The 24,903-nt window shown below is 35.8% G+C and overlaps 1 protein-coding gene across 3 annotated transcripts in view; it reads left to right on the top strand.

Annotated features, from left to right (window-relative positions):
• The window catches only part of CSMD1 (CUB and Sushi multiple domains 1), a 935,567-nt gene that overhangs the window by 845,809 nt on the left and 64,855 nt on the right, over positions 1-24,903 (top strand). For all 3 annotated transcript variants that reach the window (XM_072330835.1, XM_072330834.1, XM_072330833.1), the window contains 7 exons: positions 1,090-1,278; positions 4,389-4,566; positions 7,500-7,645; positions 9,178-9,258; positions 9,443-9,556; positions 11,138-11,326; positions 16,267-16,413. In XM_072330835.1, the coding sequence (XP_072186936.1) occupies positions 1,090-1,278; positions 4,389-4,566; positions 7,500-7,645; positions 9,178-9,258; positions 9,443-9,556; positions 11,138-11,326; positions 16,267-16,413 (1,044 nt within the window). The remainder of the gene's footprint in view (positions 1-1,089; positions 1,279-4,388; positions 4,567-7,499; positions 7,646-9,177; positions 9,259-9,442; positions 9,557-11,137; positions 11,327-16,266; positions 16,414-24,903) is intronic.

Here is a 24,903-nt window from a genome sequence, read left to right as displayed (position 1 = left end):
AAGTTCTTTAGATTATCTTTCTAGTCTTCTGTTTTGTTGAAAGATGTTGATAATGAATTCATAATGATGTTCATGATATTAGCTTTAATAGTTCTATCTGAATAATGATAGAAAGAGTAATAATACTATTAAAAGTTAATGAGATATAATACAAGATTTTAATGAACCGTAATTAGGGTAGAATAAAGATTTTTGTATCTTCTCTCTAGTAGCAATTAATTCTGATTGTTAAGCTTTAATTATTAAAAAAAAAAAAAAACTTTTTTATTTTAAATTTATTTATTTATTTATTTATTTATTTTTTCATTTGATGAAAGGAGTGCTTGATTTCTTTGATGATTTTGGAATAGTTCTTCAACTTGCAATGTGACAGTACATATACTTCAGTGAAGCAATTAAGTACAAGCTTTACTTTAAGTAGGCACTTAACCACAATACACAATGTTTTGTTTCATTATGCTGAAATGGCTTGTTCAAATAATCTAATTGACAGTATTATCATGACAATACTATTGCTGTATTGTCATGATTAAATTTGAAAAAATAACAAAATACTTCAAACATATGATCTTTATCTCTCTTACTGTAGATTTAGAGCTTTTAGACTAGGCTTTTTTTGAATGTCCTTTACAACTGAACTTTTCTCATTCTATTCTATGCTATGCTATTCTCTTCCATTTCTTTCTTCCATTACTCCTAAAAAGGCAGTAGTTTTCATGTTCTTTTTCTCTCTGTTGACAATAGAGGAAGCCCAAAACAAATGTGACATTGTGGTTAGGCAGTTGGATTTGATTTTCTTTGAAGACCTCTTTTAACTTTATTCTTCTGTTCAGTTCTAAAATAGGAATGCCTTCTATTCCAGATAGTGATTTTTCCTTTGCTTTGTCTCAGGCTCATTCTTTGATTTCGCCATCAAGATCCGAATGGTTCAAATGGATGATTTTTTACTTATTGATGTGTTTGTTATTCATTTTGGTGCTGAATTTTGGCATTACAGTGTTGACTTGTTATGAAATGCAGTATGGAATTTATATTAATGGCTACTTCTTGAGAGCTGACTAAGCATTAAAAAGTACTTTTGTCTTCCAGCTTACGAGTTACAGAACTGCCCAGATCCTCCTCCTTTTTTGAATGGATATATAGTCAATTCTGATTACAGTGTAGGTCAATCAGTGTCATTTGAATGCTATCCTGGATACGTTTTGAGGGGGCAGCCTGTTCTCACATGCCAGCATGGGATCAACAGGAATTGGAACTATCATTTCCCCAGATGTGAAGGTAAGCTTCTGATAGTTTGCGTACTTCAGAAGTGATAATACTTAAAGACTATTGATAACTTATTTGTAATGTAACTCCTGCTGAAGAACTGCACTTTTATGATAATCTGTAACATAAAAAAGCTAAAGCCCAGATCATATTTGTCAGTCACCTTCCTTAGCAGTAATTTATAGTTCTAAATGGTATCTTTCAGTTTTTTTTATTGATTATGACAACTAATTTTTTTCAAGTTTTTTTTTTTTTTTTGTTTTGTTTTTTTTATGTGTGATTATCTTTATTTCTTTTGAGTGGGGCAATGTGCTGTGTAGCATGTAAAAATTCACTGATAGCAAAGATATAATATATATTCTTCCTCAAAATAAAAATAATAATAAGAGTAATACAGGAGTGTAGAAGATGGGGCCGGAATATTATTAATGTATGTTCATGTGCTAGGGTAAAAAGAATACTAAGAGTTACTAGTGGAATATTAATTAAAGCATAGAGACTTGTCAAAAAATCATGATTCCGTTTTTATAAATATAAAACATGCGCTTACTTTTTTTGTTGGTGCTGTATTTTTTGTTGTTTTGTTTTGTGCGGGTGTGTTGTTTTTTGTTTTTTGTTGTTTGTTTTTTTTGTCTTTCTGTTTCTTGTTGTTGGTTTGTTTATTTAGATTTAAGTCTATCACATAATGAAGGCATTGTTGGAGTCTTAAAATAACTTATAATAATTACAGTGTATTCCTGAGTAGTGATATAAATGCAACAGTAAGGGACTTAGCAGCCTTGTGGGTTTTTTTGTTTTGTTTTTTGTTGTTGTTTGTTTTTTTTATTTCTTACTCAATTTTTACTACCTGGAGCAAAATACTTTCTAAAAGGAAAATGGACACACATAGAATATTTGTTAAGGAGTTAGAGATGAAACGTAGTCCATTATTTGTCTAATCTTCTGTTTCCTGTGATGTTCAAGGATCTTTGGAGAAAACAATCATCATCTGTGTGTATTGCTTATTCAGTTGAAGTTTGGCTATCAGTGTCACATTTGACACTTCATTGATCTAATAATGATATAAGATAAATTAGTCCATTTTTAGTGAGATACAGTTAATCTGCTTTCTTTGTGAAGTATAAGAGAAAGATGAGGGCAAAAGTTAAAAATATCTTCAATCACGGGCATTAATAAACCAATCAGAAATATAATGACTGTAGAGTACATTTAAATATAAAACTTCAATCAGAAAATTCCTGCATCTTAACCAGAACTTGAAGAATTTTCAACATGTCACTATATTAGTATAAGGAAGTGAGGTTTTTTAATGTATTAAGCGTACTTGTTTAGTTTTTATAGTTTTAGCTATAAATGAGAGAACCTGTGGATAGAACAGAGTAGCTTTCTTTGAAGAGACTATCTGAGCATGGCAAAAAAGTACAGGATGACAGAGCAGTAAAAACTTGGTTTATCACATTTTCTTCATAGAAAGAAAAAGTCAGCAAAGCTGACTTAGCCTGTGCTTGCAACAAGGAATTTGAGATAAAAACAATCTTGTTTTCGGAACCCTGACAGTAATAACATAAATTTCATGCTAAGAACTATAGAGAAAAATTCCAGAGATATACTGAACTTCCACATGTGCAGTTAAGGTCTCGGTCTTCTGCTGTACAGTATAATGGCCATACATCTACTATGCCTGCATCCTGAATCAGTCATTTTCCCAAACCTGAGATGGAAATGAGAGGATATAGTTCTGTATCTACAGAATTGAGCCCAGTCTGAATGACTGTCTTGTTACTGAAGTAATCTTTCATGTCCATATTCGTGATTAGGGAGTTGAAAGTCTTGCAGCAACTTCAGATAGCATGCTGTGATTGACATGAGAGATGTGAATACATGAATCTGTGGCAAGACATAATTTCTCAAGAGTTTTGTGGTGGTTTTTTTTGTTGTTGTTTTTTTTGTTTTGTTTTTTTTTATCTATATCCCAATGAACATATATCACAAAATTTCTTGGAGGGCCCCTGAAGAGTGTGAGAAAATCACTTGCTGCGTAACGTGAGAAAACATCACACAGATGCCAGGAACATGTTGGAATCACAGATTCCTAGCTGAGGGACAGAAAATGGGTCCAAGGGTGCTTTTGGCCATTGGGATTCAGATCTGAGGTGCAGAACAAGCCCACCTTCTTGAGCTCTCACTCTCAGATAGAGACTTTGTGTATCTAGAAAGCTGATGCGGTTACCAGGTTCCCAAAACACAGAGACAACTTCCCAGGACAAGAGGGAATAACCTTAAATTTTGCCAGAGGGGGTTCAGTTTGAATATTAGGAAAAAATTCTTCTCAGAAAGAGGTCAGGCATTGGAACAAGCTGTCCAGGTAGGTTGTGGAGTCACTATCCCTGGTGGTGGTCAAGAATTGTGGAGATGTGGTACCTGAAGACATCATTTAGTGGGCAGTAATAGCGGCAGGTGGACAGCTGGTCTTGATGATCTTGGAGGTCTTTTGCAATCTTAATGATTTTGTCATTCTAAGATACTATTATATGTTTTCTACCTTTGAATTGAGTCAACCACTTTTTCATACCTTGGACTTGTCTACAGATCTCATTCAGCAAGAATATTCTAATTTGTGCCTCTGTCTACATTTGACATGCCAAAAAGAATTATCAGCATGCAAACTGCAATTGAAGTACTTATAAATGTGGCTAAAAGCTGTCAAAAATAAAGTTTAGATGGCATTTGGGATAATGGGAGCACAGTCAGCCATTTATTCAGAATTGATCTGAGTTCAGTTAGCGTTCAGTTTTAAGGAAACATGGGAGATTTTTTTTTTGCTTATTTGTTCTTCGTCTTGAATGCAAACTGAAGATGCCACTTTTTAAATATGTCCAAGCAGCATCTCTAGTAGATTTTGATGGATTCTAAGCAATAAAATCTGATACACATCAGGAAAACTTTCTTATTAGAAATATCAATACTTTTTATCCCAGAGAAGCTAGCATCCAAGGAAAAAATGCTGCCTTCAAGACCTAGATAGGATTGTTCAGTGGAGCTGTTAGAATCTGGAAGCATTTTGATATATTACTTTTAACACAAAAAATAATTTATTAATTTTTTATTTGTTTTCTTTTTAGCTCCTTGTGGCTATAATGTATCCGCTCAGAATGGTACAGTTTATTCCCCAGGATTTCCAGATGAATACCCAAATTCCAAGGACTGTACTTGGTTGATTGTTGTTCCTCCAGGCCATGGGATTTATATCAATTTTACTTTACTCCAAACTGAACCTGTGAATGACTACATTGCTGTTTGGTATGTGATTATCTATCTATTTATTTAAATGTGACATAACTTTCAGTCATCTGTTGAATGCTTACTGTGCTGAGCTTAGATTACCCTTTAGACTGTCATGCATGTTCAAGAATCACATATACGAGAAGCTCTACATGTAAATAATTAACATGGGTATTTCATGGTTTGAATGCATAATATTATTGTCTTGAAAGTACTTGGAAACATACTCATCATTCAGTTCTTCTTTGAGATTCTCAGTGTGCATAATACAAGTTATACTTTACAGTAGCTATGTGTAACCTGTTTTCCAAATAAGAAAGAGAGGTCAAAGTGATGTAAAAAAGCTCCATCGTATTAAAATGCGTGTTCCGTGAATATAGAAGGCAATATATGTTGCTTGCAGCAAAAAAAGTTTTGACATTTTTTTTAATTTTAATTAATTTAGGGATTAAGTTTTTTTCTAATCTCTTAGTAAGGCTGATAGCCGTATTATCTGTATTTCCCAAACAAGGGTTTCATCACTTGTAACTCTACACCTGTCAGCTTCACACTCTGTATTCCCATTCCCTGGGCTTGTATTTCTTATCCACTAAACCCATCTCAATTTTGTGGTTCCAAATGGAAAATTAGGTCTCAGGGCTGCCAATGTTATTTTGTAAGAATTTACTGCATATGATGATCATATGATAAACCTAATGAGGTGCAATAAGGCTAAGTGCAGAGTGATGCACTTGGGTCAGGGCAATCCCAGGTATTTATACAAACTGGGGGAAGACTTTCTGGAGAGCAGCCCTGCAGAGAAGGACTTGGGGGTCCTGGTGGACAAGCAGCTGGACATGAGCCAGCAGTGTGCACTTGCAGCGCGGAAGGCCAACTGTGCTCTGGTCTGCATTAAAAAAGGGGTGGCCAGCAGGGAGAGGGAGGTGATTGTCCCCCTCTACTCAGCTCTTGTGAGGCCCCATCTGGAGTACTGTGTTCGGGCCTGGGGTCCCCAGCACAAGAAAGCTGCAGAGTTCTTGGAATGGGTCCAGAGGGCAGGAACACCTCTTCTATGAGGAAAGATTGAGGGAACTGGGATTGTTAAGCTTGGGGAAGAAAAGACTCTGGTGAGACCTTATTGTGGTTCATTGTACAGAATATGGAACATAGGTTACTCTTTTTTGAGTCAGCTGCTTCCATCTGCCAGCTAGTACATTATTTCTGTACTTATTCCTGAGCAGAGTGAGGTTTTTTTTTCCGAACAATAATACTAAATATGATACAGGGAAAATAGAATTAGGTTATAAAAGATATGTGTGTTTATAAACTGCGATATAGCTAATATTTGTATTTGCATTAACATGTCAAAAATGCATCCCAGGTTGTCCTGTCCTCTCTGACACGGTAGACAAAATAAATAAATAAAGAAAAATGCTGGATTGATGATTCTCTTTTTTAAGCCTAAGCTATTAAATCATAAAATCATTCCAACCTTTTGAACATGTTTAGCTATACAATATGCTGAATACCTCAGTTGATAGATTATTTCAGTCAGCATTTAAAAATAATCATTTTAGAGCTTATTTATCATAGTTCCTGTTTGCCCATAACTTACAAGCATGCTTTCTTTACAACTTACAAGTTATTTTCTGATGTATCAGTGATGGGAGTAGGCTGTTTAGTGTAATTGGCATTCACTTCTGAATAAAAGATCAAACTTGTATGTGTTTTCTTCAAGTAATTGTCCAGTTCATATTCAATATTCATTACTTCGACAATTATTTACAAGGCAAGAAGAAGCTGAAAATTCATTTTTATTTGAAGTCCGCTGTACTTCATTTTTACTTACCATCAGTGATACTAGAGCTGAAATAGGAGGTGGGAGGCGTGGATAATCTTGATTCATTGAATAAGAAAACAATAATTCGTTTAAATTATATTTTTTAAAAATTCAAGTGGTATTGAAAGCTGTATACTTGACATATCCTTTTATAAATCTTGAACCAGTTACTCCATACAGTGGATATTTCTTTTTATAATCAGATTATCTTGATAGAATTGAAACAGACAAAAATCAGCTAATGCTTGGCTTTTCAGTGGTGCAGCTGTAGGTGAACTAATATCCCTCTAGCTTAAAGACAGTGAAAGGTCAAAAGCTAAATGCTTCCTGAGAGATTCTAGGTAATATCCAGCCATCTAAAACACATATCATAAAATGTTTTTGATTCTGTTTAGATTCTGTACATGTAATATACAAGGTCACAGTCAAGTGTCAGAGCTCCAAAAATTCTTCAGTCATTAAAGCAGTGTTTTATTTATTTACTCTAGAAGTTCAGAGCTAAATGTTGTACTCGATGATAATGAAAATGAAAGCAGTATGCTTTAAGATCATAAGACTTTTGCAAATATTTTTTCCCACTGCTAATATATATGAAAATATTGAAAAAAAAAAAAAAAAGAAACCACGGGGAAAAAAAGAAAATAAAAAAAAAATAAAAAAATAAAATGTTAAAAAGTTTGTCAATCATTTTTTTACCCCTGGAAATACAAAGTTATAAATTACTCTTGGTTTCTCAAATACTAGGTTTGAAAGAGAGAAAGATTATATTGGTAGAATTAAAAACAAATGTGTTCTAAATCATCATCATAGTATCATAGTATCATAGTATCATAGTATTGTGCGAGTTGGAAGGGACCTTAGAGGTCATCGAGTCCAACTCCCGGGATTCGAGCCTTTCTGTGTAGCAGAGCGGCAATTGTACCACTTGTGCCACAGGGGGATTCGAACCTTGGGCCTCCAGTGCTGCAAGAAGCACTTTATACCACTGCGCCACATTCATAAATCTATCTATCTATCTATATATGTATGTAATGTATATAGATATATATATACATTACAGAGAAAAGAGACTGTTTATTTAAAAGTGAACTACTGTGTTTCTTCAGCTGGTTTTTCATGTTTGCATTTCTAGGGATGGTCCTGACCATAATTCACCTCAGCTGGGAGTGTTCAGTGGAAACACAGCTCTGGAAACAGCATACAGTTCTACCAATCAAGTCCTCCTCAAATTTCACAGTGATTTTTCAACGGGAGGATTCTTTGTTCTCAATTTTCATGGTCAGCTTGTTTTCTATGATCAATGTCTAATTACCACAATCAATAAGTGAATTTTAAAAAGAATTCTTAACTGTGGGAGGTACCGATTAAATCTATTTACAGAGCTTACCAGGGCCTCATAAGTTTGCTACTTCTTAAAAAATAACAGTACAGATTAGTTTTTAAAACAACACATTAAAAATATATGAAGATTCATTTTTACTTTGAATAAATAATGTTCTATTGCTAATATTAGTCACTGCTATCCAGTATCATTCTTTGAGTTGTTTAATTTATTTGGCCCATTTATTTATCAATTAATTTATACTGTTATAGCAAAAATCCTCACTAGCTTATTAATTTAGGGATCGTGTATTGAAATCTTGATGGGACTGTGTCATAGTATTGAACAGCAGCTTTAAGTTTAATATGTAGTAAAGTACTGTATTCAAAGTCATGGCTGTAGCCGTAGCCATAGCCCTGCAAACTAGGCCTCTCACTTGTGAACTAGGCAAATCAGGTCTGTAACTCAGACATGAAATGTAGCATTTCAGTTTTACTTCGAACTCTGAATTCTAATTCTGAATGCATTCAGATTTTGTATATTAATTTGTTTGTGCTTTGGACTGAAATTCAAAAAGATAGAGTGAATTAATTCACAAGAATAGGAAGCAGAAACATAGGAAGAGTGTATCTGAAGATATCTATCTGCACAGAGTAGTTTTCAGAGAAGTAGTACTCAGATTCTGCAATCTTTTCTTCCTTTTTCTCACAAAAGGAGGATGTGATGTAGCCTAATGTCTTGACTCTAGAGCATTTATCTTAGGAGCAAAGACTGAAGTACCAGTCTCTAGGCATCATGCAGGGGACTCGCACATTCCAGGGTGGTGTCTGCACAGCAAACTACAGGGAATGGTCAATGTCAACTATTGAGCTGGTCATATTCCCTATGAGACTGCTCACCATTTTTTTAAACATTTGAAGAGTGAAGAAAGCATTTTGTTTTAAAGGCATTGCTGTTGTTTTCTTTTGTATGACTTGAAAGCATTATGATCATTGTTGTTACTATCTCTTTTTAACATACAGATATATACCTTTACCTGAGAAACCTTAGTTTCTCCAATATGCTTGAATGAAGAATTCATAAGACAAGACAGAAATGTAACTGATATTTAAAGATTTTCCAGGAAATTGAAGTAATCTGTGATTAGCTTTATCCTGGGCTGTAAAAGCAGCCACATAAAACAGCAGCCTTGTAGCTGCAAATATGTCCTCATAAGCATCACAACTGCATTCAGTCCAACAATGGATTTATCTATAACTATGTAGGCAGAGTAGTATACTGTCTATACTGAAAGTAAATCTATTATCTCTCTCTCCATGCATATATGTCTCTGTGTGTGTAATGTCATGACATTTAAACCGGAAAATGTTTTAACTGAGAGACTGTAATTTCTAGTGTAGCTTTGGTAATTTGGCAGGTGTAAATATGAAGTGATTTTTCTGTAACATAACACACCATTACTTAAACTTATTTTCACTTAAATTTGCAGCATATCAGCTGAAGAAGTGCCAGCCTCCACCAATAGTTCCTCATGCAGATTTGTTTACAGAAGATGATGACTTTGGAATAGGTGATAAAACAGTGTTGATAGTGTTGTGTCTCCCTTCTTTCTCATGTTTTCACCTCAATTTCAACAAAACTATTAATATATTTCACCCTTCAACTGAGATGTTTGTATACTTCAGTTTGAAGTTTTCTTTTTCATTTTTAACTATTTTTTTTTTTTAAATTATTTTTCTTAATAACTCTTTCAGGAGATTTTGTCAAGTACAAATGCCAGCCTGGTTTTACTCTTGTTGGACAAGATATATTAACCTGCAAACTGAATACACAATTGCAGTTTGAAGGATCTTCTCCAATTTGTGAAGGTAAATAATTGCTTTTGTGGACTTTAAATGATTAGAATGCATTCTATTTTATCTTCCTAAATATTAAATATGAAACTCTATGTCACCGTGGTTTTCATTAATTTTTAAAAGATAAGTTTCCATTTATTTCTTCGGTATCTTAGAAGTACATATCAATTTCAAATTGATCTCTAAAATTTTCTGATAGGTATCCAATGCTTTAGAATGCTAGAAAGAAAATTGCCTTTCAAAGGCACTATTGCATGTGTATTGAAAAATAGTCTCACTTAACTACATTACCACAGAAACTCTGCATTTTAAAATTCACTTAAATGACTTAATAGTATTTTGCAATGAAGCAAAGATTTTTCTTCAGTCTCTGAAGAGCTTTAAAAAGTGAAGTGCCTCAAAATTTGTCTTTTTCCTTTTTTTACTTTTTTATCTCTGCATTTCCTTCACTGGTTCCAATTCTGTCATACACATGACAGATTTTCTTGAGGCAGTGAAGAATATCTCAACAATCACTTTATGACTATTTTCAGCAAACTCATCTAAGATTTTTCAAACTATAATATTCCATCATTCTTATTTGAAAATCCTCCTTGCCAGGTTCCAAATTTTTCATAGCAGTAAACACAAAAGAATGCAACCAGTTTTTAAGAAAATACTTGAAGTGCTCGTCTTTGGAAGCTGAAAGAACATCCATATAAATGGCAGTGATAATAAACTTTTAGATTAACCCGGCTATAAGGTCTGGAAGTACTTAACATCACTCATTCCATATTTTACGGTTACTTCACTGTTGTTTTATCTGAACACTACCTGTGTTTTTATTTGCAGACCCCAGATTTGAATGAACTGTAAATATTTTCCCATAGATGTCCTACATCTTTTTCCCAAATATTCTTGGCTTTTGCAGAAGCATTTCTTTTAATGCAAGTAGACATTAAGGCAGCTGTTCTTCGTGAGATGCAAAAATATTAAAAGAAAACAATGGCAAAAATAAATAATAAAATAATAATAATCCAAATCAGTATTTAGAATATAAAATTTATGACATTTTGGTGTAATATACTCTCCCTTACAACAGTCATATACAGTCATCTCATACACCTCTAGCAGGCAAAATAATAACTGGAAAGGTCTTACTTGGTTGACTTGGACTGCTTGCAGTATAAACTCTTTGTACAAAACGTGTGTTTTCAAATGATCTAATATGCCTAAAAGTTCCAAAGTATTGTCATGTTTTGTAACAGACTTGATTTCTAAAGCCCTAAAGCTTTTATATGTGAATAATTGTACCAGCTTCTATAGATCTCCTGACTGTAAACATCTTGTTTTCTGACAGGTTTTTGGATGATTCACTGTAATTGGTATTCTCTTTTATAAAAGCAAGGTTTACGAAACTGCTCCTTGTTTTCTTTTTGTGCTAAAGGGAACTTTGTTGTTCATTCCATCTATAGTATGTTTTAATGTGTTTTCAATTGAAAACTGGATCTGAAGCATATATATCTCTGAAAAAAATAATACAACCTTTTTATAGAAGAGAAACACTTTATTTCGTTGTTATTCTTACTGTTCTTTTTGTTGTATCCTTTCTAGCACAATGTCCAGCAAATGAAATCCGTACAGAATCATCAGGAGTAATCCTCAGTCCAGGTTACCCAGGCACATATCCCAATTCTCAGACTTGTTCTTGGACTATAAAGGTTGATCCGGGATATAACATCTCCATATTTGTAGAAATGTTTCAAAGTGAAAAGCAGTTTGATGAGCTGGAGGTATTTGATGGTAAGAAAGAATTGAATTCTATCTTGCTGTGAAAGAACAGAGGCTTAGAGAGTATCTTGGTTTCAACTATTGATTTTGTAATATTGTGATATATAATGAAATCTACAGAGTAGTGCCTTAAATCTAAATCTGTTAGTTAATGACAGTTTTTATAGACGTAGTCAAGAAAGTTTTTATTTCACTTGGTATTATCAGAAGCAGAGCAGCTGCAGCTCTCCTGTTGAAAGTCATTGTCATGCAGTTTTTCTGTTTCCTGAGAAATGCATGGAGGTGTCCGAAAGAAGTTAATGTGCTCTTTTGTAGTGGATCATTTCTACTACAGAAATACTTGCAGGGTATGATTTCATATAGTCCAATTTCATAAAATAATTTGAATTTGAATCCATATACTCAGATTTGAGTCCAAACACCCAGTCTATGTCCATCTGCTATAGCAGAACTGCTACTGTATCTTGTTTGAAAATGCTCGTACTAAGGAATTTTCTCAGTTTTAGGGCAAATGACAAAAACTAATTTTCTAGAATGTTATTCATGGCAGTAGCCTCTGTCTTGCCCCAATTTGTAGGAGGGAGACAAGGTTCTTTGATATGTGTATACCGGGCGTGAGATTAAGAAGCAACGGTTCAAATGTTGGTCCAACCAGTTTATTAAAGTCCTAGCCGATTTAGGGAGATGGGGAAGGGAAGGTGGGCAATAGGAAAAGTAGGAAATATAAGCAAGGAGTCTCTGTAGAGAGCAAAAAGAGATAGTCACCACCGTGGGTCCAGCGAGGTACACAGTAGGTCCGTTGATCTCAGGAACTCATCTGATCACTGCAGGGGATAGTAGAAAGCCAGGAAGCTCCGCAGAAAGCCAGCCTCGGGGATTCTTCCGAAGAAGTTTTCCCCTCAAGGAATTCTCTGTCAAAGGTGTCTTCAGGAGTTTGTCTCCAAAGCCCCCAGTTTAGTGAGGGTCTTTTATCCCGCATTTCTGCATTGTTTTTTTTTTTTCTTCTTTTCTCTCAGTTTTGTGCCGTGCACAAAAATTATCACCTTTTGCAGTGGTCAGCTCCTCCAAGCTGCACCCCTGGAAAAGACTGCTTGTCTTGCTTCTGCTCATCTTTGCAATCATAAGCAGAGGTTCTGTGGCACGGTGACACCTAGATCTAGGAGATTCACTCTCCTAGATTGTTAGCAGTTGCCAGTCAGAGTCTTATCATGAGAAAGGCCTCGGAAAGCAAGCTTTGAGACAATAAAAGAAAAACAGTTCTGTCTTTCACAGCCTCTCAGATGGCAGTGTTTAATTAACAGCTCATTTTTATGTTTCTTTTGAATTCTTAGTTTATTTCCGCTTCTTCTGCTCTCATTGCTAGATGAGAAAATCTGGTCCCTGATTGTTCTTTAATATATTTTTATTCATTTAGAGATCATTAACATATCCTCCCCCATTAATCAAGAATATATGATAACTGTTACACAACCAGTTATTAATCACCATGTGAGTTCAATAAAATGAAAAATATTGAATGGTCATATGGTATCTGCTTTGCTTAGATAGAAGGCTTTTAGTATCTAAAATCTTATTACAATACTTTCACTTTTTGATAACAATATTCAGAAGAAAGAAAAGCACTGAATATTTTTCATTCTTTTAAATATTCTGATTCATTGGGTGCTTTTTTCTTTTTCTCTTTTACTTTTTTTTTTTTTTTTTTTTTTTTTTTTTTTTTCCTCCATAATGTGTGTATTGGTCTGCATCAGGCTTGCAGAGAAAGTCATCTGAAAAATCTCTTAAAAGTATATTTTTCTCCACTCTATTTTATATTTAGTGTTGAGACAATGTATGGAATGCTTGAGAATTTTGTAGCAGTCTAATCACTTTGTTTTCTTTTGGAAAAGTCTGCTTAGACTGCTTAATGATCCTGATGAATATTTTCTTTTTCTTTCTTATGCATTTAAATTTAATGAAATCAGATTATCAATAATAGATCTGAGAGAAGAATTAACATAGTTGCTACATTTTTAAGCATTGTCATTTCATGACATACAATCTCACTGTTATATACTTATCTCTAGTGTAGCTCTACTGAAACCATTTTTTCTACCACCTACCGGCAAACTTAAATGAGAGTGATAATGGCATATTTATAACCTCTTAATGCAGTGCCATGTAGAGATCCCTAAGCTCGTTCTCAACAAGTTGATATTTAAATATGGCTCGTTGCAGTGCCTTGCAGAGATACTTGTTTGTGTCCCTTTGGCCACATTAGCAATGTGCTTTGCTGGGCTAATTAGTTCTACATCACAGCATGATGGGTTAGTTGGGGCAGAAGGCAATGCTGATGTGGCTATACCATTTCCAGTTATGGATATAACTCAGGCAAGCTGGCTTAGCTGTTTCTATGTATTGCTAGATTTTTCAGTAAATATAGATCATATCCTAGTACTGTATGTGGTCCAAAACACCATAGTTTTGTTTAAATTAGTGTAACTGAACTGTTTTTTCTAACTCAGATAAAGACATATAATCAAACTTTACATAGAAATGACATAAAGATTGACAGGAAAAAATGTTAGAGAAATAACATTCACTAAGGTACAGACTTCTGATGACTTTATAAGGCAACTTTGAAACTCAAAAGAAAATGGTGAGTATGCCCGACTCACTATATTGTGAATTACGATGCTTTAGCAGAGTACACATCCCATTAATGAGGCCACTCTGGTCAGATGGGAGCAATATGACCATTAGCCATTTCTTCTCCCTGTTATCAGTAAGAACTCTTGGAAATTCTTTCTATATTCTAAGGCAGAGAAGCCATAAATGTACCATAAAGATAATTACCAAAGACTTTTGAACTTGAAAACACTGCATTAAGGCTACTTTTACTGAGCAGGACTTATTTAATACAGCAAATATTCTTTGCTATTTTTTCCCCAAATAAACCAACGTAATTCTATCACTGCAGTTAGACAGTAGTGTCAACTTTTACCGAACACTCAGGAAAACATTGTATGTCGTGTCAGCACCCTGGAAATGGAGTATATGATTTTTCTGTAGAAAAAAAAAAAAATAATAATAATAATAACAAATCAAACAAATCAAACCTCATGCTTAATTCCTGGATGTCAGCTGAAAATATGGTATGACTACTCAGCATGTTATGCTGCAATCTAATTTCATCATCACTAGCGAGGAAGATTTTTATTTGCTGTAATACTCTTTTAGCCCCTTTATTTGAGAGTTTCTGAGCTGTAATAGCACCTCATGAACCGATTAAATTGTATTAAACAGATTTTACTGTTGAGAGTGAAGCACAGAGAAAATAAATGAATTGTCATGTTCTAAATCATTCTTTCCATCAAAAATATGAATTAACCTTAGCAGTCCTTGTTGTCTGTCCTTCAATGCAATCATCAGACACTGCTTCAAATAATAAACACAAATATTAAAACATTTAAATGAGAGTGTTCTAGGCAACCTGCACCAAAAGCTGTGCTTATTTATTCTTATTTTGTGTACTTTTTATTACTTAGAGTTTATTTATTAATATTTATTTAACCATATCATTGCCATGATGGTAACTGAAATGCAGTTCTAAAGGACTCGTAAGCTGTCTAAATCTTTAAGGTTTTCTGTGGTGCTTATATCCTTCCTTACATACCTGAAATGTCCCAACCAGAAAATTTTTCTTATATTGGAGGCATAGAAGGTTGACATTGCATTCAATTTCTAGGTCTCCTTAAAATCAGCTTTATTTTTATGCTTTCACCCAACATGGGAACAACAAGCTGCTGGAACAGGCTGCCCAGAGATGTTGGGGGGTCTCCTCTGGAGATACTCTCAACCTGCCTGGATGCTTTCTTGTGCAACCTACTTCAGGGAATCCACTTCAGCAGGTGGATGGACTAGGTGATCTCCAGAGTTCCCTTCCAATCACTACAATTCTCTGATTCTGTGAAGAACTTATCAGGCTGCAGCTAATAAAGCTCAGCAAAAATGAAAAGAAGCAATCTATTTATTTGAAATGTTTGTTGTGACTAACATTGTGTTGGTTGAACTTCTAAAACATGACAAAATACAGAGTAAACAACATAGTGAGCAAACTAAAAGAAGCCCAGCTGGAGAAATGATAACTTTTGTATGGAGGAAGGTGTCATTTCATGTTTTAGAAAGCATTCAAAAGGAGACTGGCTTGACACATATTTTCCTTCCATCATTGTATTGTTATGTTAGGTAATCAACCCCCAAATCATTCATACTGCATATAGGGTTTTATTGTGGTGAATATAGCAGTTCAGTGCTTTTTTTTGTTTCTTTTTTTGTTTGTTTTTTGTTGTTTTTTTTTTTTGCATCCTCTATGTTACTCATTAATTTATGGCAACATGAAGTAGTCTTTTTTATATTTAAATGGATGCTATATAAAACAAATTATCTTTTAATGCTATGGTGCTCTAGTATATATGTACTGTAAAGTACTAACTCTTGTGCATGTCTGTATTCCACAGTGATGTGATGATTTTAAATGTGATTGGGCATTTTTTTCAGATATTTCCACTGTGTAATATGGTGGTGGTCTAGATTGTACTAGCTGCACAATGTCAAGAAATGTACAGATTTAGCACCACTCACTAGTTGAAAAGGAGCGTAAGGAAAATAAGCAGAAATGTAACATCATACAAAGTAATTTCTGCAAATAGAAATGAATTATGAAAACATTTCCAATGATTTTTCGCTCTTCATGGCAGAAACACTCAGTGCTTTATATGTCAGTTTGTTTGTATCAGGGTCTCCGATAGTGCTCTCCAGTGAAAACCTAAAACTGGATAAATAAATAGAGATCTGTTAATTATTTTACTGACAAAAATGTGCCATGAGGTTTCCTATTCTTTCCTTGTATATTCACACTCACCAATTACATTGGTATTGCTTTAAAACTTTCATATTTTTGACCTCTGAAGGTTCTTCTGGACAAAGCCCTTTACTGGTTGCTTTAAGTGGAAATCATACTGGACAACTGAACTTTACAAGCAAAATGAATCAGCTATACCTTCGCTGGTCAACTGATCATGCAACCAGCAAGAAAGGATTCAAGATCCGTTACTCAGGTAACTGTTCATGATTTTACATTAAATTATATTTTGTGATCAACTCCAGTGCAATCATGTTCTGCAGCAGTGCAGGGGATCATGGTGTGCCACATGATCCTGAAACAGAGGAGACTCCAGAGTGAGGAGAGAGCTGCCAGGAGCCTCCAGCCCTCATGAGAGAGTGGCTTATGAGATGTGTATGGTGCCAGGAGTGTAAGAGCCACAGATGTACAAAGGCAGTCCTTCATAAGATTCAACAAAGGGAAATATAGCATGATGAACCTGAGGAGAAGGAATCACATACATTGGTTCAGGCTGGGGGCTACCTGCTGGAGGAGAACTTTGTGGAGAAGGACCTGGCACTCTTGGTAGACAAAAGGTTGACCATGAGGCAGCAGTGTGCAGCTGTGACCAAGAAGGCCAGTGTGATCCTTTGATTCATTAAAAAACGTGGCCAGCAGGCTGAGGTCAAGGAAGGTTATCCCTCGCTCCTCTACTCTGCCCCGGTAAGGCAACGTTTGGAATATGGTGTCTAGTTCTGGGCTCCTCAGACAGACAGGGACGTCCTAGAAGGAGTCCAATGAAGGAAGACAAAGATGATTACATGCCTTAAGCATCTGTCTCCCTTTTGAGAAAAGACTGAGAGACCTGTGACTGTTAGATCTGTAGAGGAGAAGACAGAGGGAATCTTATCAGTGCTCATATGTAACTAAAAGTTAGGTGTCAAGCGGATGATTCCAGACACTCTTTGGTGGTGTCCAGTGAAAGGACAAGGGGCAATGTGCTCAAATTGGAACACAGTAAGTTCTGTCTGAGCATGAGGAAGAACTTCTTTACTGTGAGGTGACAGAACATTAGAACAGGCTGTTTAGTGAGGTTTTGGGGTCTCTTTCTCTGGAGATTATCAAAATGCATCTGCAAACTTTCCTGTGCAATCTACTTCAGGGAACCTGCTTTAGCAATAGCTGGACTAGATGGTCTCCAGAAGTACCTTCCAACCTCTGTGATTCTGTGGTTATAATACACATGCGGAGCTGCTGGTTCTTAATCTGCTTGCATCTTTTTTTAACATGTTGTCACACATACCAATTCAAGACACTGCTCCTAGGAGGCTTGGTTTAGTCATCACTTAACATGATGTAGATAGAGAGTGTTAATTGCTCTCTCTCTGTTGTTAACATTTGCTTTTTTCTGTGTTTAGGCTTGATTAACAATGTGTGAGTGGGTAAGTGTTAATTTGGTGGCTAAAAATTGTCAATATAAATTAAGTAGAGAGAAGAATTCTATGAATATTTTATAAGAATATTTTTCCAAGTACCAAATATATCCCATTCAGACATGCTAAATAAATACTAAATGGCACACTATATAGGGAGATGATTCACACATAATTCTCTCCTGTATCATCCATGCACTTTCAACCTCATTTCTGGAAAATTCCTCATGTTGCTGAAAGAAGAGAGCTGAACTAAGACCATAATCATGATCATTATTCTGGAAACTTGTGTAGTCTATCATAGGGAACCTGCTTTAGCAGGGGAGTTGGAGTCAATGATCTTTTGAGGTCCCTTGCAACTCTGCAAATCTGTGATTCTGTGAACTTAAGGTCAACAAACAGTCAGTAAATGGTCAGAAAAAAAGGACTAGTTATGGAAAGCTTTATCTTCATCTTGCAAGAAGCATCTGGAGAATTATGAAAAACAAACTAAAACTGAGGGACTGGGGGAAAGGAAGTTGTTTTCAAGCACATTGGTTGATGCTTGGCCCAACATGAGCTACCAGGTTACCCAAGTGTCCAAGAAGGCCAATGGCATCTTGGCTTGTATCAGAAATAGTGTCCCCAGCAGGAGCAAGGAAATGATCAACCTTTTGTACTTAGCAATGGTGAGGCTACACTTTGAGTACTGTGTTCGGTTCTTGGCCCCTCACTACAAAAAAGACATTGAGACCCTGGAGTGTGTCCAGAGAAGGGCAATAAAACTGGTGAGGGGACTGGAGCAGAAGTCTTGAGTGTGACTGAGGGAGCTGGGATTGTTTAGTCTGGAGAAGAGGAGACTCAGGGGAGAACTTATCATTCTCTACAGCTACCCAAAAAGAAGTTGTGACATGGTGGGGGTCATACTCTTCTCCCTTGCAACTAGTGATAGGACTAGAGGGAATGGCCTCAGTTTGCACTAGGCTCCCCATCAGGTTGGATGTTAGGCTAAATTTCTTCTCTAAAGAAGTGGTTAGGTGCTAGAATGAGCTGCTCAGGGTGGTGGTGAAGGTGTTCAAGGAATGTTAAATGTTGTACTCAGGAACATGGTTTATTGGGGAAATATTGGTGGTAGGTATTGGTAGGCATTGTTGGACTGGATGATCTTGGAGGTCTTCTTCAACTGTCATGATTCTAAGGTGATATATTTAGCTATTCATTGAAAAGGGTAAATGCAGAACCTAATAGATGAAATCAGAATGTGGAAGAAGTAACAAAGAGAATTTGTCACATAATAGCCATTAGATATGTGCCAGTGAATCATAAAATCACAGAATCATAGAATCTTAAAGTCACAAGCTTGGAAAGGACCTACAAGATCATCTAGTCCAACCATCCTCCCATTACCATACCTACAGAAAACCACTAAACCAGATCTTGTAGCTCCTCATCCAGACACCTCTTGAACACTGCCAGGGACAGCAACTCCACCACTTCCCTGGGCAGCCATTCCAGTGTCTGACAACTCTCTGAGAGAAAAAGTTCCTTCTTATATCTAATCTAAACCTCTTCTGGTACAATTTGCAGCCATTTCCTTGGGTTCTGTTTGTTGCCTGGGAGAAGAGGCCAAGGCCCTCCTCATCACAACCTCCCTTCAGGAAGTTGTAGAGTGTAATGAAGTCTCCCCTGAGCCTCCTATTCTCCAGGCTAAACAATCCCAGCTTCCTGAGCCGCTCCTCATAAGTCTTGTGCTCCAGACCCCTTACAAGTTTTGTTGCCCTTCTCCAGGGTCTCGATATCTTTCTTGTAGTGTGAGGAGCCCAAAACTGAACACAATACTCGAGATGTGGCCTCACCAGAGCTGAGTACAGGGGGATGATTACCTCTCTGCTCCTACTGGTCACACCATTTCTTATACAGGTCAGCATGCTGTTGGCCTTCTTGGCCACCTGGGCACATTGTCCGCTTATGTTCAGCCAAGCATCACCCAACACCCCCAGGTCCCTTTCCACTTCACAGTCATCCAGCTACTCAGCCCCTAGCTTATAGCGCTGCATGAGGTTATTGTGGCCAAAGTGCAGGACCCGGCACTTGGTCTTGTTATACCTCATCCCATTCTCCTCAGCCCAGCTATCGAGATCCCTCTATAGGGCCTCCCTATCCTCAGGCAGATGGACACCACCCCCAACTTTGTGTCATCTGCAAACTTAGTTGGGTACACTCAGTCCCCTCATCTAGGTCATCAGTGAAGATATTAAACAACATGGGCCCCAGTACCAGCCCCTTGGGGACAGCACTTGTAATGGGTCGTCAGCCAGACTTAACTCCATTAACCACTACCCTCTGGGCACAGCCCACTAGCCAGTTCCTTACCCAAGGAGGGTATACCTGTCCAGGCACAGGCAGCCAGTTTCCCTAGAATACTGTGAGAGACCGTGTCTAAGGCTTTGCTGAAGTCTAGGTAGACTGCATCAACACACTTTCCCTCATCCACCAGTCTGGTCACCCAGTCGTAGAAGGAAATAAGGTTGGTCAAGCACGACCTGCCTTTCATGAACTCGTGCTGGCTGGGCCTGATCCCCTGGGTGCCACAGAAATGCTATGTGATAATTTGTTCCATAACTTTCCCCGGTACCAAGGTCAGACTGACAGGCCTGTAGTTCCCTGGATCCTCCTTATGGCCCTTATTGTAGATGGGAATCACATCAGCAAGCCTCCAATCCTTCAGGTCTTCTCCAGATAACCAGGAGTGCTGGTAGATGGCAGAGAGCGGCTCAGCAGTCACTCCCTCCAGCTCCCTCAGCACCTGAGGGTGGACAATGTCCGGTCCCATGGACTTGTGACATTCCATGTGGAGGAGGAGCTATCTAACTGTTTCCACCTGAATCACTGGTGGTATATTTTGCATTCCATCTCAGGCTTTCAGATCAGGGCATAAAGTGCCCTGAGGTTAACTGGTCTGTCCATTATAGGCAGAAGGCGGCATTGAGATCCTCAGCCTTCTCCTTATCCTCAGTGGTCACATTCCTCACTGCATCAAGTAAGGGGTGGACATTTTCCTTGGTTCTCCTCTTACCACTGATATATTTGTAAAAGGATTTCTTATTCTCTTTAACCATAGTGGCCAATCTAAATTTGATTTGGGCTTTTGCCTTCCTAACTTCCTCCCTGCATACCTTAACAAGGGGAAGGGAGTGAGCCTTCTATTATGAATTTATAGCAAGAAGGTAATATGAGTGTTACAAGAATAGAGATCACGTTGTGAATTTATTTTGTAAGTATCAAATTCTGTAGTTGATTGATTTTTAAGGAATGAGAAAGTATTTTACACATTTATGTGTAACAAAATATGTTTCTCTACATTTAGTTCATCAACTATTATGGCACTAGCCACAGCTAATAACATTTTGGAAATGAAGAGAAATATGTAATCCTTATGGCAATGCTTTAGGAAGAAACATCTCTTTTGCTTTTTTTGCCTCAGTAGCAGCCAGTGCCTGTTTTTTTTTTTTTCTCTAAACTTCTGTATATTTCAAATGAGATTCAATGAAAATGAAAATAATCAGCATGAAAGAAGAGTAACAGTGAGTGGCAGCATAAACAATTGGATTTGAATCTTAATGAGGGAAGGAAAAATACTGGATCCTAAAAAGGCTGTTGGTACCATGGCAGCTGTACATGAGCCAGAAGGCTTTCTTATAATGAAGAACCTATTGAAATGAATTACTGCTCTCCCAAAGCCCTCTCCTTTTTCTCCAGCTATGCTTGTGCACAGAATTTTGCAAATTGTGCTTTTGTCACAAATGCTTCTTTATAGTGCAGGAATTTTCAGGAGAATATTTAATATATACTTTAGTGTACAACCTTGCTTATGTAAGCTATTTGTCTAAAGTTACTTGCATGTGTTCTGTCTTGTAGTTCCAGACTTTTTGCTAAATACTAGTAGAGTGCAGCTGTACTATTACAGCAGAGGTGTATTATTTTTAGGGCTTTGACATATTACTGATTAATTTTAATTTAGCATAATTTTAATCTTTATAATACTTTTATACATTGAACTGACAAGGAGAGGAAGCATCAGTTAAAATTTTATACAGTTGTAGGGAAGAAATTCTTTTTTTCTTTGAAAGAGAGATATGATAGTAAAATCACTGAAAGCAAATGCAATATATATATATTTTTTTTTTTCTTTTTTTTTTTTTTTTAATTGTTATAATTTTTTTCTGACAGAGCTGGAAGTTGACTTCCTGGCAAAGCTGGAAATAACCAAAATAGGTTGTTTAGCTATAAATGGGGAAAATCCGTGATTGTATAAGTTGGAACTTGCTGAACACTTTCTAGGAAACTCTACATGGTTTGAACCTGCAAAATTGCTTTGAATGCTACCTGCATAACCTTTGGATTTTTTTTTTTTTCCTCACTAATTTATAAGCTCTCATCCTAAATAAGCAAGCTAAAATAAGCAGTGTAAAATAATAATAATAATATTAATGAAGAGGTCAGTGATTTGTTTTAAGTTGCAGTGAAATGAATGAATTAAAGAGCACTGCAGCCGTAATTCCTATACTTCTGCACTGTACTTGATATGCTTGACAGAGAGATGGTGATTGAGAAATGGGTCCTTCACTTGCTACCTTGAAAATTTACATTGGCTCTATGATGTATACAGGCTTTTGTTTAACTTTTGTTTTTTGTTGACAAATAAATAAGGCAAGTGATTATTTAGTTAAATTGTGAGCTGCCAGAGTACATGTTGAAACTCCACCATACATATCTATTTCATGTTTATTCTGTTACTGTAGCCTCATGTATTCTTTCAAGAAAATTAATTCTTTGCCATTCATTTTTACTTGTTTTTTAATGTTTGTACTGATGAAACAACAGTTGCTATTTTCTCTCCATTTCACTTGAAAAGGAAAGGCTGTTGGTTGATTTGGTTTTGTTTTTACGTTTCCCAGCAGCTTGACAGGAGTTGTATGAAGTTCATCGGACTTTTTGTACTTGTTTCTTTTGTTGTTTTTAAAATTTTTGTTGGTGGCTTGCTGTAATAAATACAGTAGAAAAGTCACAAAACTGAAGTTTATACAGAACTTTGAATCTAGAGCAATATAAATAGAATCATCTATAATTGTTGAAGCAGTGATATGAAAATCTGTACCATAAATAGAAGGCTATCTAGATAGATATTTCTTTTTTTGAAGATCCAGTCATTCACAACTTCAACACTAAAGAAGGAGATGGTCTTTATAAATTTACATTGCTGTTTTCATACAGCTTACATTAGCTTACATGTCAGACTTAAAGATGAACTGCAGAATTGGAATGACGTCACAACTCTTTTGGTTGCTTAGTTGAGTATTGCTTTCCTTTCTGATTATGTATATTTTAAACTGATAATGTATAGAATGGTTGGTCCATTAATTATGGAGCTATTTTAGTAATTAGAAGAGATTTGTTCAGTTTGTGTGACCTTACCTGATCACTTAAGTCCCTATGCCTATTTTCTTATCTATAAAGTGAGAATGTTTGAAGTGAGAATGATGGTAAACCAGCATCATTGGATATTTAAACAATAGCAGCACTAAATCATACAAGATACTCTGGTAATACAGTGATAAAGACAAAACCTGAAAGTTACAACAGTAGTTTGTCAACAAATACATAGGTTATTAGCTAAAGAAAGGTAGCATAAGATTAGAGGGAAGGCTTTTTGTTGATGTACAATTTCAAACATAGGACAGTATTTAATTGCTAAGTCAATATTTAAGACATTACTTAACTTATAATTTTGTCCTTAGTATAACTTATTGGACTAATAATCAAAGATACTGCTGTGAATTAACATCCTTTTCTAAAATAAGTTATTGAGTTAATAAGTTGTTGAGTTAAAATAAATAATTGAGGTCTTACTGGGTGACAACCCTGTCCAAGACATAGGGGTTAAAACTGGATGGCCTTTAAGGTCCCTTCCAACTCAAGCCATTCAGTGATTCTATGAGTTTTTGATTCCATAATTTTATTCTTAACTATAAAGCTGTTTTATGAAATCATCTAAGACAAGAGGGCATCCAAATTCAACAAATTTTGAATTGGAAATCTTTTAATTGATCATCCCTTAGACAAAGCACTGCAAACAGTTTTGAAAACAACCAGTGCTCCAGTAATTATATTTTCTTAAGATCTGAAATATTTATATTGTAAAAGGACAACTATGGTCCTGCAAATTCCAAATCAGTGATGTTTTTTTCAGTTGTGCAGGTATTTCCCTGTTGGTTTTCAGTTGAAAGTGGCAAATTGATATGATGATTTTAAGTGAGCTGAAAAAGCCTTGCAAAAACCACTGGTGTTTGAAAAATGTGGGTGTTATGTAATTTGGAAAAGTAAATCAAATTTGTAAATATAAAGCTGTTTCAAAACAATGAAACAGCAAAGGTGTTTTTTTTGTTTGTTTTTGTTTTTTTGTTTTTTTGTTTTTTCTTTTCCAGTTAAAATAAACTGTAACTCCTAGATGAGGACAATCTTATGTTACTACACCTATTATCACCCAAGCCTGAAGTTCCAAAAAAGATCCTCTCTCAGAAACTGTTTGGAAGGAAAAACATTTTATCCTTGTGGCCCCTGACACAAGACTGCAATATTTTATGAGCATACTGTAGAGAATCCTGTTTAAGTTCAGAATTTTAACTCACCTGACAGTAGATGTAGTTTTCAATCTGACATTTTTCAAGCATTTGTTTGCCCTCCAGATCTTAGGGTACTTTTTATTTATTACCTTGTCTGTGGGTCTTTAGTACATAAAATTCTAATCTTAGAAGATGTTTTGTATGCTTTATGCTGGACTCCAAAGGGAGTTCAGTTTGAGGTACAAATAAATAATTCCTTATCTATATATTAAGAAGGAAATTGATTAAAAAATTTTAAAAGTTTTCCTTTTTTTCAAAGTATATGTAGTTTAGACATACTGAGACATAATTAGGCTTACTGTTTGCCTATCAACCTTTCGGTTGTCTAGATGATCTTGTAGGTCCTTTCCAACCCTGTGATTCTATGATTTTTTCCTGTTTCTATTTCATTGCCTTTACAGCACAGAATACTATGAGTTTTGGTTGTACTTTTTGTATGGATGAGGCCTACAGGCACTGCTTTAAGCATTATCATTTGTTACTGATGTACTAGCTACCCACAGGCAATACTTTGAAATGTCATTGGCAAAGATTTTTGTAAGAGTGGGAAATGGATCTCAGCTACATTAAGTAACTTCTTTAAACTTAAATTACCCAAATATGTATGATTTATATTACAGAATGCTCAGA

The sequence above is a fragment of the Excalfactoria chinensis genome, chromosome 3 (assembly GCF_039878825.1).
Source record: "Excalfactoria chinensis isolate bCotChi1 chromosome 3, bCotChi1.hap2, whole genome shotgun sequence".
Taxonomy (NCBI): Eukaryota; Metazoa; Chordata; class Aves; order Galliformes; family Phasianidae; genus Excalfactoria; species Excalfactoria chinensis.
Note: the sequence above shows the minus strand (reverse complement) of the source record. Positions and strands in the feature narration are given on the sequence as shown.